The sequence below is a fragment of the Plasmodium yoelii genome (assembly GCF_900002385.2).
Source record: "Plasmodium yoelii strain 17X genome assembly, chromosome: 13".
Taxonomy (NCBI): Eukaryota; Apicomplexa; class Aconoidasida; order Haemosporida; family Plasmodiidae; genus Plasmodium; species Plasmodium yoelii.
In genome coordinates, this window is record NC_036185.2 from 2,028,653 (window position 1) to 2,047,926 (window position 19,274).

The 19,274-nt window shown below is 20.3% G+C and overlaps 3 protein-coding genes across 3 annotated transcripts; 2 read left to right on the top strand and 1 right to left on the bottom strand.

Moving 5' to 3' along the window:
- Positions 1-593: 593 nt before the first annotated feature.
- On the top strand, positions 594-12,914 carry PY17X_1346500 (conserved Plasmodium protein, unknown function; the record flags this gene model as incomplete). Its single annotated transcript, XM_022957222.1, has 3 exons — positions 594-598; positions 720-12,430; positions 12,574-12,914. 3 exons carry the CDS (start codon positions 594-596, stop codon positions 12,912-12,914), a joined length of 12,057 nt encoding a protein of 4,018 aa, XP_022813676.1.
- A 2,424-nt stretch (positions 12,915-15,338) lies between these two features.
- On the top strand, positions 15,339-16,859 carry PY17X_1346600 (conserved Apicomplexan protein, unknown function; the record flags this gene model as incomplete). The annotated part of the gene is made up of 1 exon (XM_022957223.1): positions 15,339-16,859. The coding sequence occupies one exon, from the start codon at positions 15,339-15,341 to the stop codon at positions 16,857-16,859; it is 1,521 nt and encodes a 506-aa protein (XP_022813677.1).
- A 709-nt stretch (positions 16,860-17,568) lies between these two features.
- PY17X_1346700 (Qa-SNARE protein, putative) lies at positions 17,569-18,792 on the bottom strand (the record flags this gene model as incomplete). Its single annotated transcript, XM_723955.2, has 1 exon — positions 17,569-18,792. One exon carries the CDS (start codon positions 18,790-18,792, stop codon positions 17,569-17,571), a length of 1,224 nt encoding a protein of 407 aa, XP_729048.2.
- Between the last annotated feature and the right edge of the window lie 482 nt (positions 18,793-19,274).

The window sequence follows — 19,274 nt, forward strand, 5'->3', positions numbered from 1 at the left end:
GCGCATTGCACAAACTATTTACAAAATTTGTGTGATTCTTGTGTAAGAAAGAAAATACATTAACAGATTTGCATCGTTCTTTCACAATTTATTATGCATATTATATATATATATACATATATATTTATATTTATTTATTTATATTTATCCAAATGATTACGCTTTTCTTCTCTATGTCAGAAAAGCATCCGTATAAATAAAGCTTATAAATTAAATATATTTTTTTCATTATATTTCATTTATAAATTAAAAATTTAACACTATTCTAATCATAAAAATTATATAAAATAATGGAAAAAGAAGGAAGAAGAAAAAAATAATAACACAAAACTTTAGGGTATTATCCTGTTTTTTCTCCTACACATCATTTTATATAAGCTTTATGAAATAAAGGGTTAGAAGAAATAAAAAATTAAAATTAATTCAGAAAAAAAATATAAGTATATAAAAATATAACAAATGAAATTTATGATATGTAAAAAAAAATAAGAAAAAAAACCAAGCCCAATAAATATCCGAAAATAAGAATAACCACATATTTTGGATAACTATAAAAGTGGCTTCCATAGAGAAAACATATACCATGCTTAACAATGAGGTATTTCCAATTCAAAAGAAAACAGCATACACACACACATACACACATATTTATATATATATATTTGCATATATGATGAAGTTTTAACTACATTCCTTATTTTTCTTTTCTTTTTACACAGCAATAATGATCAGAATGAGATGAATAAAGCAGGGTTGCATTATAATGTCGAAACCGGACAAAATGGATATACACCAGATGGCTTGTTAAACAATTTCAATAATTATTTAAATAGAGAAAATGAATCTGAGTATCCTAAATTATATTTAAAAGATACTGAGAATCAAAACAACGTGAACAATCCCAAAATAAAAAATAAAGCATTTATTGATTATGGGTTATATACACATATAATTGAAAATATTGTTGATATAGATGATAATAATTTACCATATATCAATAATGAATATAAAAGTTATATTAATAGTAAAAACATAATTTTAATAATAGACATATATGTATATAATTTGTTTTTCCATTTCAAATATATTAGTAAAAATATAAATAATTATTATTTGCGCTTTAATAAAATTGCATATCCATTTCATTTCAGTTTTCATAATAATAATACATGTGAAAATTGTACTTTAAAAGGGAATACTAATTATGGATGTAAGCAAAAAATAAGCAAAATAAACGAAATAAACAAAATAAACAAAGTAGATAATGATGATAATGGTGATGATGGTGGTAATGATGTTATAGGGCAGACCCGAAATTGTGATACCCCCCAAAAATGCTGTTACAATAAAAAAGGCACAAATAAAAATGAATTTTTGCCTAAAATTTTGTGCATGTGGTGTGAAAGATTAAAATTGGCAATAAATATATATAATGATAATAAAATAAAATATATGAAAAAAAAAACTGAAAATTCTGAACAAGACATTTTTATCTACAATCAGAATAGTAGATATAGCATAAATGAATGTATAAAAAAATTAGAAAAAATAACTTTTTATAGTAAAAATTATGATGCCTTTAAAAATATTTATTTCATTTCTTCAGATAAAAAATATATTTATTCTATTTACAATAACGTGTTAATAAGTAATACTAACAAAAGTACGAAATTAAAAGAAAAGAATAACCCCGATTTAATTCAAGATTCTTTTGATGAAATAAAGACAACATGGGAAAAAAAAAGCGACAAAAAAAACGACAAAAAAAACGACAAAAAAAACGACAAAAAAAACGACAAAAAAACAAATTTACTATCAAAAGAAAATGACATATATGACTCAGAATTATATAACAGTAATGTAACTGATTTATATCTAATTAATTTAGTAAAATGTAAAATTGAAGAATATTTTAAAAATGTTCAAATAACCAAATTTTGGGATATAATAAATGTGAGAAATTTAATTGAATTTGATTATAAGCAAATAAATAAAAAAATGGATAACAATGTAAATAGTAGAAATTATAATGAATCTATTTATGAATACATTCAAATTATAAAAAAAACGAAATGCAAAAAAGATGTAAAAACAAATGAGATGACAAAAAATTGTTACAAAATCAAAAGGAACACATCACATAGTAATAATAATAATGTTAATACTACATCGGATCAAGTTTTTGAGAAAAAAAAATTAGAAAAAGAATACATCATTAAAGACATGTTTAATAATACTATGAAAGATTATAATGTTAATGAAATTGAAATATATTTAAGTAATTATGATAATATATTTTTTAAAACAATCACATCTTTTTATCTTTTGTTAAATTTCTCTGTTGAAATTATGTCTATATTATATGAAAATTTAGATTTATATTCTTACCATATTTTTTCTTTATATGAAAAAATTAATAAATATTTATATAATGATCAGAATAATATTGAAACCAATAAATTTGAGCTTTATCAAAAAAAAAACAAACATGTAGATTCAGATCAAAATCATAACAAAAAAATAAATTGGTACAAAAGATATGGAATTAATAATAATAGAAAAAATGATAAAATATACACAAATTGTAATTCACCAAATGTTCATAAAAATAACAAAAAATATAATTTTATAATCAAAGTCAATAATTATTTTAACAATCTTTCACATAAAGATATAAAATTAGATTCGGCTGTTTTTGTTTTATTAAAACTGTTTATAGAAAATAAATGTGATGAAGAAAAAAGACAATGTAGATCTATGGATGATAATACGAAATATGAATCTATTTACAAAAGTTTAAAAATCGAAAAATATAAAGAGATATTAAAAGAAATAAAAATATTGATTAACTATTTAATAAATAAAAATATATTAAAGGAAAAGCATAATTTAAATTATATAATAAATGTGTATAATAAATATGATAAAAAAATAAAAGAGTTAAAAAATAGTAAATATGTTAATAATAAATATGTGGAAATTTTAAAAAAAAATTTCCTTTTATATTCATTAAATTTTTATGAATTTGAACTTTTTTCAAATAAATATATAGACAATTATTTAAATACATTAGATAAATCAATAAGTAGTAAAAAAATAAAATTAAAAATACCATCAAGAGTATACATAACAAAAACATTAAATAAATATGTTGTATTTCGTAAAAAAATTGTGTATCTAAATAAAAAATTATATGAAAACTCTTTTTTTAACCAACATGTCATAGATGATAATTATATAATAAATTCAAATGGTGATAAAAGCAAGCAAGTGGTCATAAAGATAACCATGAAAAGGATAAAAAGAAAAGAGAGAAGATTCTATTTACGAAAGTTAACAAATAAAGTATATACAAAATTTAAAGTAGCGCATAACATATACACTAGTTTTAAAGATGAAGATGAGACGAAAAAACATAGTTATCATAATGAGGAAGATACAAATTTATTTACTGAATACCAAAAAAATGGATTGCTAAAAAAACTAAATTTGATAAAACTTAAACTAAAAATTGGTAACATTATAAAAAGAAAAAATAAAGTTTATAAAAAAGTTATTAAAAAAATTAAAGAACGAAAAAAAACAATTAAAAAAAGAAGATTGAAAAATTCTGAAATATATTATAATAAATTTGTAGACTTATTTAAAAATTTAAAAAATCAAGATATAACAATTAGAAATAATTTATATAATATGATATCTAATATAAATGAATATATAAATATATTTTATTCAAATATATCTCATTATTCTCATTCTGATATTTTTGAGAATAAAGATGTTGAACATTTTATGAATCAAAAGCTTGACAAATTAAAAGATGATATACATTTATATTTTCCACATGACAACAATTTTGATTCCCAACATCTAGCAAATTTAAATAATGAAGAAAATGAAAATTATAGAAATAGAAATAGAAACTCTAATTGTATAAATTGTAGTGATATATTTACAGATGTATGTGAAAAGAATGTAACAAACAATTCAGAAAATAAATTGTCTAATACTAATAATTGTTCTTCTTTATTATTTTTAAATACAAATAAAAATGTAAAAAAAAATAGTTTTAAAAAAATTGAAAAAATCGAAGTTCCTTTTTCACATCTATTCAATAATACAAAATCACAAGCCTGTATAAAATGTCATTCTAAATTAGACACAAATATATTAAGGAAAAAAAAAAAAATAATTTACAACCTTTTTAATCTACAAAATTATTATAAAAAAAAAAAGAGAAAAATAAATTATTTAGCATATGATATAAATATTTTAAAGGAATATTTATATATTTATTTAAAAAAATATTTTGATGATATTATTGTTTTATTTGAATATTTTTATTTTTATTTTTCAAATAACACTATTAATGTTGAATATAATGATGGGAATGCAAATAAAAACTCAAAAGATACAAATTTTTTTGGTAAAATTACTAATAGCAAATGTGATGAAAAAAATAGACATGATGTTAGAATTTATAATGAAGAAAATATATATAATAAAAAGTCAATTGAAAAAGAAATAAATAATCAAGATAATGAACAAAATGAAGATTTAATTTATAGATATTTTTTTTTATGTAGTTATGATAATTTTAGTAATGGTAATGATGGTTTAGATAATATAATTATAAAAGATAAAAATAAATATTCAAAATATTATATTAATTATATTCTTACAAAAAAATTGAAGCTATTTATAAAAAATGATCTAATACAATTTATTAATAGAAATATAAATTTGATAAATAATAATATACATTTAAAAATTATAAGTGTTAAACGATTATTTAGCAAAGTTTTAAATAATTTCAAATTGTCTAACTCTAGTAATAACTTATTTATATATCAAATATTATATAGCATGATAATAAAATATGGAAAATATAATAAAAATAAAATAATAAAAAAAAATATAATGAATAAATTATCTACATGGGAATGGAATCAGGATGTTAATTGTGATATCGAAAAAAATATATCTTTTTTAAAAAAAAAAAAAAAATATTTACAAAAGTTTGGGTTAAATTTAGCTAGCTTATCAAATGATGTAATCATGTTTTTAAAATATATCACAACATTCGATTCGCCAAAATCGGACTATTCAAATGTGGACAAAAATGGCGAAAAAAATGGCGAAAAAAAAAAAGGGTATGTTAATTGCCAAATAGAAAATACAGCCAACTCTTTTTATATAGATAACGATGAAGAATTGAAAAAAAATAATATTAGCAACTTATCTTTAAATTCGATTTTTTATAATTTATCTAGTTGTAGAGATATGATATATTTAAAAAATGTTTTTCACAAAATGATTAAAAAAAAAATAAATAATACAATAACAGAAACACCAACAGAATCTATTGCAAAATGGAATAAAAATAAATGCAAACATGTTAATAAGACAAAAGATGATGAAGAAGATTTCGAACAATTTTCACATATTTATGAAATAATTAAACAAAAATCTTTAAAAAAATATGATAATTTAAAATTGTTTATAACAATAGATAAGAAAAAAAAAACTAGGAAAAGAAAATTAGATTATGATGAAAGTTTAATGGCAAGCAATTTTTATAATGATAACACAAATGTGATGATAAAAAAAATTAAAAAATATATTATCAGATTTATAGATGATAATAAATATGTTTTTCCTTATATATTTAACACGTTCGATAATAGTACAAATTATGAATTAAATAGTTATGACATTATTAATTTAAATAATAATTTTATTTTTTTCCATTACATTAATAATACATCTAAGTGGTCATATAAAAATTCAATTTTAAATTATATATATGGATACCCTATCTTAAATGTGTATACAAAAAGTGAAGATGTTCAAAACTGTTATATTAAAGATATTTCGAACAATAATAATAATATCCATTTTGGTCAACAAAAAAATGGAGCTGATAAATATGAAGCATATCAAGAATGTTGCAATAAAAAAAATGGAGATGATAAATATGAAGCATATCAAGAATGTTGCAATAAAAAAAATGGAGCTGATAAATATGAAGCATATCAAGAATGTTGCAATAAAAAAAATGATGATGCACATATAGAACGGTTACAAAAAATTTGGAAAAAAAATAAAAGAAGAAAACTAATAAATATATTTAATAATGTAAAAATATTTAACAAGATTCCTTTAAAATATATTCATTTATGTGTTATTTCTGATATATTTAGATATTTAAATTTACATCATATTATTCAAGATATTATTAAAAATTTATATATTGAAAAATTAAAAGAAATTCAAGAATATTTTCTTTTTTCAAAAAAAAATAACAATAATTTATCAAATATTTTAGTTTGTTTCCTCTTTTATTTTTATTCCTATTTAGATGTTATACTTGGAATTAGAGATGGAAATTTTATTAATTTAACGAATTTGAATTATTTCAACATTTTTAATAATTTTAATGATATATTATTAAAAAAGTATAGTCAAAAAAAAGACGGAAATAATGTTTATGTGAAAGAGGAGAATCGTGATAAAAACAAAAATAAAGAAAATTATTGTGAAGACAGTTTTAATGAAGATGTAAAAGAAAACTACATATATTTAAATAACGAATTAAGCCATAGAAATAACTATTTATGGATATTAAAAAGAAAAGAAAAAAATGTTTTGTCTATCCCATGTGTAGATGCAATATATTTAAAACTTCGAAATTGTAAAAAAGTGAAAAATAATTTTCAAACATTTTCTACTAATTTTGTACAATTTTTAAATTTATATTTAGATTATAGCTACTCATTTTTAAATAGTTCAAAATATGCAGACGAAAATAAATCGCAACTTTATTTGTTTGCCCAAAATGAAGACACCGAAATTTTAGAGAAAGCTGGTGCTAACAATGCAGCATCTAATTGTGACGATGGCACTTCTTTTGACAATCTTTTGAGAAATAAAACTTATAAGGATTGCAAAATATATGATGAAGAAAATGAGAGTCCTAAAACAAACATGTCAATAAACAATTTCTTTAAAAATGTAAAATATAAAAATGTTTTATGTAACTATTCTAATATTAGAATTAATGTTGTAGAAAGCGATTTTGAAAATTATAACAGTTTTTTATTTTTATCAAAAATAAATTTGACTAATTCTATGAGATATTGTGAAAAAGATATTTGTTGCTTAAAAGATTATGAACTTATTAAAAAGGATGTAGAAAAAAATAAAAATTTTATTTATTCTGAATCTACTAACATATTAGATAATATATGTAGTAATAATTTGGTTGTAAGAATTAAATTGATACTCGATATTTTACGAATCCAATTAAATAAAATATTAGAAAAAAAAAAAGAATGTATTATTAACACATTAACAAGTTGTAAGGTTAATAAAAATGGATTAGAAAATATAAAATTTGCATATTATTTAATTAATTTACTTGATTTTGAACAAAAAAAAACAAATATATCAGATATATATATATATAAAAATATATACTATTCATTAATAGAAAAATTATTTACTAAAAATAATAAAATCAGTTGTGAACAAGTTATTTATATAATATTTAATTTGGTAAAAATTACAAGAATAATAAAAATAAAAAATAAACAAATTCAAAAATTGTTTAAATTATTACAAAAATATTTACAAAATTTTCCAGATTTTTTTTCTCAAATTTTTAATAAAATATTTCTTTTTATATATCAAGATACCAAATTTGAAAATAAACAATTTTTAAAAAAATATTTAAATGTATATTTTAACGATAAAAGAATTATACTTGATATATTAAATCATATTGCAAATTCTGCACGAAATAAAAAAGCTAGATTTTTAGATAAGGGTAAAGACAAAAAATGTAGTAAGAACCATATTCACGAAACGTTTGCTAATAGTTCTACATTTTATGATAAAAAAAACGAGACAGTACATGATGGGAAAAGACAAAAAGAAAGCAAAAACGTAAACAATTGTAATGGAGATTGTAGTGGAGGTGGCAATGGGAGAGGTGTGCATTGTGAAGATGGTTATAACCACACTTTTGATAAACATGATGAAAAAAATTCCAAAATGAATAGTAAAAATGATATGCTAAACAAGTGGGTAAATGATTTTCCTTTAAGTTATGTACAACATAATAATAATCGAAAAAAAAAAAAAAATTTAAAAAAAAAGAATTTTTCACATTTCAACTATGAAATAATTAAAAAGGTATTTTTAAAATGTAAAAATATTTATTCTAGTGATAGTAATAGTTCTAATAATGGAAATATATTTAAAATAAAAAATATAAAAAATCAAAATTATAAACAATATGAAGAAGAAAAAAAAAAATATATTTATCAAAAAATCAAAAAAAATAAAATATCATTAACAATATCAAAAGACAAATATGAAGATGATAATAATTTTACTCTTTCAAATGGTATGCAACTAAAATGTAAACAAAATATTAATAATAAAAAACATGATGAAAATGAAAAAAATATGTTAAAAAATAAAAATTTTGAAGATTCTAGTTCTGATTCTTATATAAATAATATATATATTCAATATAATCAAAATGAAAAAATAGACAGATATATAAATATATCCAATATTAATAATTATGAATTTCTATGTTATAATAAATGTCATGATAGATATGAAAATACTGATTCATCTTCAAATAAATACACATCTTCATCTTGTTATTCTACAAACAGTTCCAATAATAAAGATCAAATTATTTTTGATATGAATTATATAAATGTTGATAATTCTGGTAAATTACTATCTCGTTTAAGTACTATAGATTTAAAAGGGATAAAACAAAATGAAGAAATAAAATATTATAAAACAAATAAATGTAATAATAAAAAGAACGATAATAACAATAGTAGTAGTAGTAGTAGTGGTAGTGGTAGTGGTAGTAATGGAACCATTTTTAATGATAATAAAAAAAATGATTATTTTTATAATTTTTTAAATTCGAATAAAAAAGACAACTCTTTTTGTTTTATAAAATATAAATCATATCATGAGTTTAATAATAAAAAAAGACGAAAAATAAACAAATATAAAAAAAATGAAAAAAAAAAAAACACACCAGTAATGTATATGCCATTATATATTAGCATAGTAGGAGGGTTAGATTTTTTTTTATATAAATATTATAACGATATTTGTGAAACATATATTAATCCTTATTTTTATATTAACACATATTATTTTGAAAAATATATTCGAAAAAAATATAAAAATTTAAAAAATGAAGACAATTATTTAATTTACGATTTTTATTATTATAATTATATTTTTTTAAATAAATTTACCACTTTTGATACTTTCAATTCTATAAAAGATAAAAAAGTGGAAACAAATAAATATATCAAATTTTTTAATTTCAAAATTGATGCCAAACAACCTCAAAATGTTATATGTATGGAAGATGGCCAATATCCATGCATAAACAATAGTAGCAATAATGATAATGGCAATGATAATGGCAATAATAATGGCAATGATAAACAATGTAACCATTCCATTCCTATATATTATAATGTGGAAAATGAAAGGAAAAACGAAATAAATAATTTTATTATTCCAGAAAATGGAAATATGAGTACTATGATGTTAGTAGACATGAAAAAGTCTGTAGATGAAAAAAATACAAATATTGTAAATGTGCCTAGAAATATAAAAAATAATAATGACAAATATATGAAACAATATAATGGAAATAAAAATGATAGTATAGAAATTTATCCAAATTTAAAGCAAATAAATAATATATTCAAATTAGTAGATTATAATTTTTTTTATACAGAAAATAGTCTGAGTAGTGATGATGAAGAAGATAGAATTCGAAAAAAAAATATTAACGATATTCAGATATTTAAAAGAAATTTATTTATTATAGAATATTTTGAAAATTATTTTAATTTTTCATTACTAACACAAATGAGAAATATATTATTAGATATGTTTGAAAATTATAATTTAAATTTGGGATATATAAATAAATATATTCTAATAAATGAAAAAAATGACAAAATCAAAGATCCATATTCTGATATAAATATCATGTCCCCAAACTTTTCTAACACCAAATCGAAACATTACAAAAATGGATCTCCAAAATGGAATTTCGTAAAGCTAAATAATTCGCCATTGGATAGAAATAGAGAAGTGAGCAAAAGTAAAGAAGTGAACAAAAATAAAGAAGTGAGCAAAAATAAAGAAGTGAACAAAAATAAAGAAGTGAATAAAAATAAAGAGGTGAATAACGGTGGCAGTGGCGATAGTCTAGATATTGTTGAGGATATGGATAGTTCGTTTTATAATAATGTACTAAAAACATTTTTTTATGACATGCCTATACAAATTTCTATGACAATATTAAATCCTGAGTACTGGAAATTTGAAGGTTTAAAAGAAGACCAAACAATAAATCATATAATACCTGAATGTGTACATAAATATTTAAATATAATTAATAATATATATCAAAAATATAATGTAGATAAATATTTAATCTTTTTATATGATTTATGTTATATAGATTTAAATATTAATGATTATATGTACACATTTAAATTACCTGATGGTTTATTTTTTTTATTTTTATCAAACTTAGAAAATAATGCCATCGATATATATAAAAATAGTTTATTTTTAAAAAATACAAAAAAAGAAAATACCAATGAAAAAAAATATAATAATATAAAATATAATTACGATTACATATTTATATCTTCAAATTATAAACATAAAGAAAATAAGACACTTCATATAATTATTAATGATAATATTATTTTGTACGATTTTCATATTATTCAAAATCATCAAACTTTTAATGCACCCACAAAAAAAAAACGAGATAAATTGCAAACGGGCCAAGAATGGGAAACGACCGAAGGTGCAGAAACAATAGAACCGGCTTTCATATCTAGTCAGACAAAAACGGCCACAAAGGAGTGCCAATTAGTAAAGCTAGAAGATGGGAAAAATGGAGAGAAAAATGAAAAAAATGAAGAAAAAAATGAAAAAAATGGAGAGAAAAATGAAAAAAATGGAGAGACGCTCTTAAGCGTTACAGAAAGTAATTTTTTAAAAAAAACAAAAATAATTGAAATAAAAGATTTGGAGAAGGATAGAAAAGAGGAATATTCTATGCCAAGTGGGGAACAAAACAAAAATGACGCATTTGTAGACAAAGTTAAAATTGAAAAGGCGAGCAAATCTTTTAGCTCAAATGGTGAGGCTGCGAAGTGTGATAATAACAGCATCACTAATGAAAGATGTAGCGAAAGGAATGGCGAAAGGAATGGCGAAAGGAATGGCGAAAGGAATGGCGGATTGAATATCGAACGGAATAGCGAAAGGCATGGCGAACGGAATAAGGCGGGGGGTCTCAAAAATAAGAACACAATAAACAAACAAATATCAAGGGAAAATATTTACTACAATTTAAAGTTTATAAAAGAATTCCAAGAAAAAGAAATTGAAAAAATAAAAAATATCCAAAATATAAATGATGTATATATAAAGATGTTTTTTACTGAAGAACATATAATTCAAAATACAGAATTTTCAGAAAAATATGTCAAAGAGATGATAAAAAAATTAACTTGCGATAAATTTTTACAAAAAAACACATTTAAAGTTATAAACAAACAAAATAATAAAACTACACAATTTACAGTTTATTGTATAATCGATTTTGATACAAATCTAGATGAAAATAAAATAAAAAATATGTTAAATCAAGATCAAAAATCTATAAAATTAGAAACACAATTACAAACATGGGGAAATAATCCATTTAATAATCAAATCCAAACAAAAGACAATGATGTATATCCTCATGATATAACACAAGGTGAAGAAAATGATAATTCAATAATTATAGAAACAAAAAAAATGAATAATAATACAATTAGTAGTTTTAATAATAACCCTTTTAAAATAAAAGAAAATTCTATAATTGAAAAAAATAAATTTGTATCCTTACTTGAAAATAATACATATCTTAATAATTATGATTCTTTGCAAGATAATAAAAATATAAATACGCATTTAAATAATCCTCATGTTGACATGATAGATATAAACAATTTTTATAACAAAAAAAAAAATGAAAATAATATTAACATTTTCGATAAGTATTATGTAAATAGTAACATAAATGAGAGTAACGAATATTTTATAAATAAAAAAATAAGAGAGAGTAAAGAAAAAAAACAAATAAATAGCTTAAATAAAAAAATAAAGAAAGATAAAAAAAATATTAATAAATTAAATAAATTAAATAAAATAAACAAAATAAACAAAATAAACAAAATTTCTAATGATCAAAATATATTAGTTAATAGTTTAGTTCCGTATATTAGTAGAAGTAGTATAGACAAAGATAAAATAGATATAGATAATGATCTAATATTAGGCAACACAAATGGAATCAGTAATATCACCACTTGTGTCTACCCTCTCGTGAAAATAATATAATTTTTTCACTTTTTTTTTCACTTTTTTTTCACTTTTTTTTTCACTTTTTTTTCACTTTTTTTTCACTTTTTTTTTTCACTTTTTTTTCACTTTTTTTAGACGAGCCCGTGGATTACTTCTTAGACGACGTTGCTACAGATGATGATGAAGAAAAAGAAATAAAAAGAAGAAAGACATTTGATAATTTGAATTTAGAAGGATCGTATGAATTTTATGAAAGTGAAATATTAAAAATAACAAAAAATCGAATGAATAAAATGATGTCCGAACCAGGAAAAAATATATCAACTCCACTTTTTTTGATTGTAAATAATTTGAATAAGACATTACAAGAAATGAAATTAAAAACTGTATCACAACCTGAAGTTTTAGCAATTTTAAATATTATGCTTAAAAAAAATAAAATAACAAGAGTAGGAGGAAATTGGCAACCAATATAAGATATACATATTTATATACTTATAAAAATTGTATATCTCATTTAGTTATTTAACATACTAAACAGTTATATACTATCATTAGTGTGTACATATAAATGTTTAATATATTTTTTTTGTGAATATATTTTTGACAATTTTGGCAATTTTGACAATTTTGACAATTTTGGCAATTTTGACAATTTTGGCAAATAAATTATTATTGTCCATTTTTTTTTTTTGTTTAATTTACTAATTATCTTATTACTTTTATTTTTTGATTTAATTAATTTAGTGAAAAAAATATACCAACCAATAATAATATATTTTTTATTTTAAATTATTTTCCAAATTTTTATAAAAAAATAATATAATTTTATAACATATTTTCCATGGAAATTATACAAAGGTCTTTTTTTTTTTTTTGACCATTTATAATCAAACAATTTTTTTTCGAAAAAATTTTAATATAACTTCCAAAATTTAAGATATAATAAAAACTTGCACACAATTTTATATCCCTCCCCGTCCCCTTATTTTTACTACACTTTTTTTCGGGAAATTTGAAATATATAGACTACTATATCTTTTCCTTGCCAATTTGATATCATTGTGTGTAAATGTATAGTATATAGCAAATATTTGCGTTCAAAATTTTGTCAGAATTTTGAATATACATTTTTTTGACGGAAAAGCAAACGCATAAAATTTAGCAAAATAAGCAAATAAATGAACAAACAAATGAACGAACAAATAAAAGCACAAACAAACGAACAAATAAAAGCACAAACAAACGAACAAATAAATGTCCTTTTTTCACGCAGTAAAAATATTGAGTAAATATATAATATTTTTTTTTTTTTTTAATTCTTTATTTTTCCCCTTAAGCTATGTTTTGTTTTAACTTAAATAGCATCATATTTTTTTTATAAAATAAAAATTGTATTTCGTTAATTCTCGCTCATATTGTTTGTTTCTTTCTCTTTTCTTTTTAACTAAAATATAGTGATTTTAAGCAAATAAATAATGCGTATATATATAATGTATGTATATGTATATGCATGTATAATTATATTGACTTAATATACGCAAACTCTCTTGGTTTTTTTTTTAATAAAATTTTTCTTACAAAAAAAAAAAAAAATTAAGGAAACTGCGCCTTCAATTTGCATTTATTATAATTGAAATGGTAATATATATTTATTATAAAACTGAATTTTTAGTTTTATATTCATGTTTTCATATTTTCAAATGTTCCCATGATTATTTTAATTGCTTTATATTTTTTTAACAACTTCAAGACCTCCGTTGATTATATTTTTTTTTTAATTAATTTTAATGTAATTAGTACAAAAACAATAAATTTATAAAACAAAAAAAATGAAAATTTTACATATTACAATTTTGTTCTAGTATATATAAAGAGAAAGCAATACAAAAACAAAAAGCTAATAATTTGAAGTATCTCTTATAATATTATCAGAGATATAACATATATATATATTTCATACTTCCCATGTATACATAATAATATAAAAAGGGAATCAAATATATATTTTCTTTTGTATATAAAAATAAACTAAACAAACAAAACCATATGACAGGTACTTGTATGTACCTCCCTTTGCTTTAAATTTCATTAAATTTTTTTACACGAAAAAATAAATGATTTATTTTCCTGCTTGACAAACTTATTACATTTTGTTTTTTTTCCAGTATTATATATACCTCAGTATATTTTCATTTTCTGTTTCTTTATTATCAATTTTAACAAAACAAATGTAAACACCCTTGTAATTAGTTAATTATAATTATATATGGATAGCTATATATACACAAAATTTATATCTACCTTTGTATATCTCAATTTATTTGTATATCACAGTTTTAGATATAGTTACACAAAAATCACATGCACATCTTTGTGGATTTTCATTTGTGACAAACAGATTTGTTATGTATAAAAACAAATTAAAAACAAATTAAATACAAATTATTAAAAGCCCCACGAAGAAAATATTTTCAATTATATATACATTTTTATTTTCTAGAAAACGAACAGTTATTTGCTAGCGACACTGAAGCTATATAAAGCACGTATATGTGTACCCATGTAAACAAACACACACACACACATATATATATATACATACATACATACACACATACATGCACACGTACATGGTTATGGTTATGGTTATACAAATAAAGTTTTAAAAATTTACAGTCTTTACAATATAATTTGAATAATTTGTATGTATAACGCTATATTATAATTAAAAATGAATAGTTATTATAAAAAATATATTATTATTTAAAACACAACTGCATATATTTACATGTTCATATGTTCACAAATTTGCTATTATATCTCATATATGAATGTATGCATAAATATACTGTACATGGTTCCTGAATTTTGTTTTTAATATTTTGCATAAGTGTACAATGCATAATACAGAAAACAAAAAAATGAATATGAAATTTAAATTAAATTATGGAGATAAAAAAAATGTTATCAATTTAAATTTACGAAAAGGTAACGAAAACGAGACAAATAATACACAAAAATCGAGTCCTATTAGTAGTAGTGGAAACAAACAAACTAGCAATAATATTAGTGGGAGCCAAGTAGCTAATCGAAATATAGTGGAAAAAAATAATTTTAAAAATTCAACAAAAAATATAAAAATAAATTTGGCTAGCTCAAGCCTTAATAAAAATAATATTAACACACAACGCAATAATATTATTAACGAGTCATATTTTTTAAAAAATGATAATAATTTAAACTCCAATTTAAATAGTGGAAATAATGAGAGTGTTATAAGTATTGGTAATAGTCCAAGTAATGTTAGTAACATAAATAGTGGAAATAATAATAATGATCATCATTCTTTTTTTAATTCTAATATAAATAATTATAAAAATAAAATAAATGGTAAAACTGATATATATACATTTGAAAAAACAAATATTAACGACAATATAAATATTAATGATGGGTTAAATAGTATTTTACATAGTGGAGAAAATATAAATGCAAGTGACATATTATATAATAATAGTGGAAATATTAATGATGGGCAAAATAATAGTAATGTTAGTTTATTTTTAAAAAATAATAAACAAATAATATCAAATAATTTAAAAATTTATTATAAAAATGAATTAATACCATATTCTTTTTTATATCATAAAATATTAACCATATTAAAATCACATTATAATAATCATATTAGTAATAATCCAACAGTTGCAAATAAAGGTATATCTTTTTTTCATGTAGAAAATATGTTAATTAATTTTGGGTTTAAAGGTGTAGATATAAACAATCATTCTTTATTAAGTTATTTAGCCTCATCAAAACAAATTAAAATTGATTTGAATGAAAAAAGAATTTGTTATATAAACCCATATACAGATATTACAAATATAACAGCGTTATTAAATAAAATTAATAAGCATGGTTTTTTATATGGTTATGAAATTAATGATGATTTAATCAATACAAATAAAGAAATATATAAATGGGTAAATACATTATTATATGAAAAAAAAATACGTTGTATACGATCAAATAATAGCCATTTAAGAGGAAAATTAAAATGTAAAAATTTACCAACTTTTTGTGATATATATTCAAAAAATAAATGTGATAATTGTTTTTATAATTTAAAAGGGTATATATTTTTTCCACTTTCATATCAACATATAGAAAATGAAAGATATTCAATTACAAACGATATCAAAAATTTATGGGATAATATTAACCTTCCAAATTTAGATAACATTTTAAAAGAATATAAATTAAAATCTACAAATAAAATATTCTCAAATGACAATGCTCCAAAACGAAAAAATAAAGATGATAAATTTACACCAATCATTAAAAAGATGAAACGAATATATAACACTCATTTATTCACAGCTGATGAAATTAAAAATGAGTTTATCCAAAAAAAATGAACAAAAAAAAAAAAAATACACACAAATATGTTTCCATATATGTCTGAACAACTTTGCACACTATCATATGTAAATCTTAAATTGGGAAAAATTAATAAACATAGGCTATCATATTATTCTTATATTAAAAATGTACAAAAAAAATATATATGTTTTATTAAGTAAAATATTTTATCCTTTTTTTTTTAATATAAAAGTGTGTATATATTATATTACATGTTCATAAAAATATATAATATATTTATTTCGAATAATAAATCCACACTTAAAAAAAAAATATATAAGATAATATAACATAGCATTTGCAAATTTTTTCCCAATCCTTTTTTTTTGTATATATATATTCATAAGCATTTAAAAAAATTCATGTTGCTTTTCATAATTTTTTAAACTATTTTAAAAATAAAAAATTATAACATTTTTTCTGTAGAAAAGGGAATTTTTTTTGTTGGAAAGCATGGTACTTGCACATGTTTTTTTTTTTTTTTTTTTTTTTTTTATTTCCCATTAATGTGAACAAAGAACATGGTGAATAAAATAGTGTCATAATATCATTAATAGATCTAAGTTGAAACATTAAAAAATATTAGCATCGATGTGTGCATGTTTTCGGGTATAACAAAAAATATACAAATTATATTTTGTAAGATTAAATATGTTTCCAAATATTGTGGAAATATACATAATGTAAGAACTAGTAATTTGCACCTTATCGAAAAAAATCAAATATAAACAAAAAAACAGATGTAAATATTAGAATAAAAAATATAAGTGAGTTCATGCTTTTTTTATTTTTTATTTTAGTTAAATAAGTATTCCCTTGAGAAACATTTTCTATACTTTCTTCTACTATATGTTCAATCATTTTTAAATTTTCATTTTGTTCATATATTTTATTTACAAATATATTCATTAAATTATTTATTTTAGCTATTTTATTTTTAGTTTCCATTATATATGTATTTTCTTCCTTTTCAAATAAATCTACAAATTTTTTGAATTCTAATTTCTGGTTATTATTTAATTCATATCCCTCATTAAATCGGTTTTCATTTTTTTTTTTTTCTTCTTCCTCTAAAATGAATGTATCATATACTATCTCTTTCTTTTTTCTGTTACGCAATTTGTTATTCATATTATCATTATTATCAATGTCTTTAATTAAATTGTGTTCGAAAATGTTATTTGAGGGTTCTTTATTATATGATAGATTTTTTTCAGGCTTTAAAAATTCATTGTTACGATCATAATAATTTACATTATTTTTTATATTTTGATCTTTATTTATATCATTAATATATTTTTTATCATAGTTTACAAAATTTTCCGTCTCTTTATAGCCAATGCCATGGGAAGTGTTTACATTCAGAGAACTAATTTTAAAGTTTTCACAAAAATCGTTATTTCCATTTTTTTTTAATTGTGTATCAGAGGCGTGGGGAGAATATATATAATTATTTAATGTGTTTAAATAACTTAAATTGCATTTAATATTATTGGTATCATAAAAATAAAAATTCGTATATTTATTTAATTTCACATGATAACTACTTAAATTTTGTTCATATTTATTAAGAATATCAACAAATATACTTAACAAATTCGTTAAGCAATTTAAAACAGATTTGTGTATATCTGTTTTTGGCTGTAAATTTTTAATCTCATTTGATATTCTATTTATTGAATATGATAAATTATCTTTATTTTTAACCCGGCTTTTTTTGGTAATTTCCTCATATTTACTACTTACAAAGAATAAGCCATATGTTTTTAAAGTATTATTATCTATATAATCGCAATTACTAAATATCTTGGTATATATTTCACTGCTTTTAACCAAAAAATTGTCTTTACATTTTATATCCCTTCTTATAAAGTTTATATTATTGTCATATTTTTTACATAAATATATGAAATCATTATACCGGTCCATGTTAGCTAAAAATCTCCATAATTCACTAAAATCGTAAATCACCAAAACAAAAAAAAATGATAAATATATTTTTTTTTTAAGTTAAAAAGCTATTACAAATTTCGTTTTTTTTTTTTCATCATACAAAAATAGCTAAAACGAAACAAAGTTATAAATATAATATGAACAAATCATAACATGTTCCTTTTTTTTATTAACATTAATAAAAAAAAATAAAATAAATAAATAAAAAAAATAAAAATAAATGAATAAAAAAAAATAAATAAATGAATAAAAAAAAATAAATAAAAAATAATAAACAGGGCTTGTAAAATTATTAATATGTGACGCAATTTTATGAACAGTATGCAATGGAAACAGACGTTTTATTATACCCATTAAATATTTAAGCAGTGGCCCAGCAGCAACTGCAAAATACACGGGTACATATATCAAAATTGCAAACGGCTGTTTTGAACGGAGAACAAAAACGAAGGAAGAAA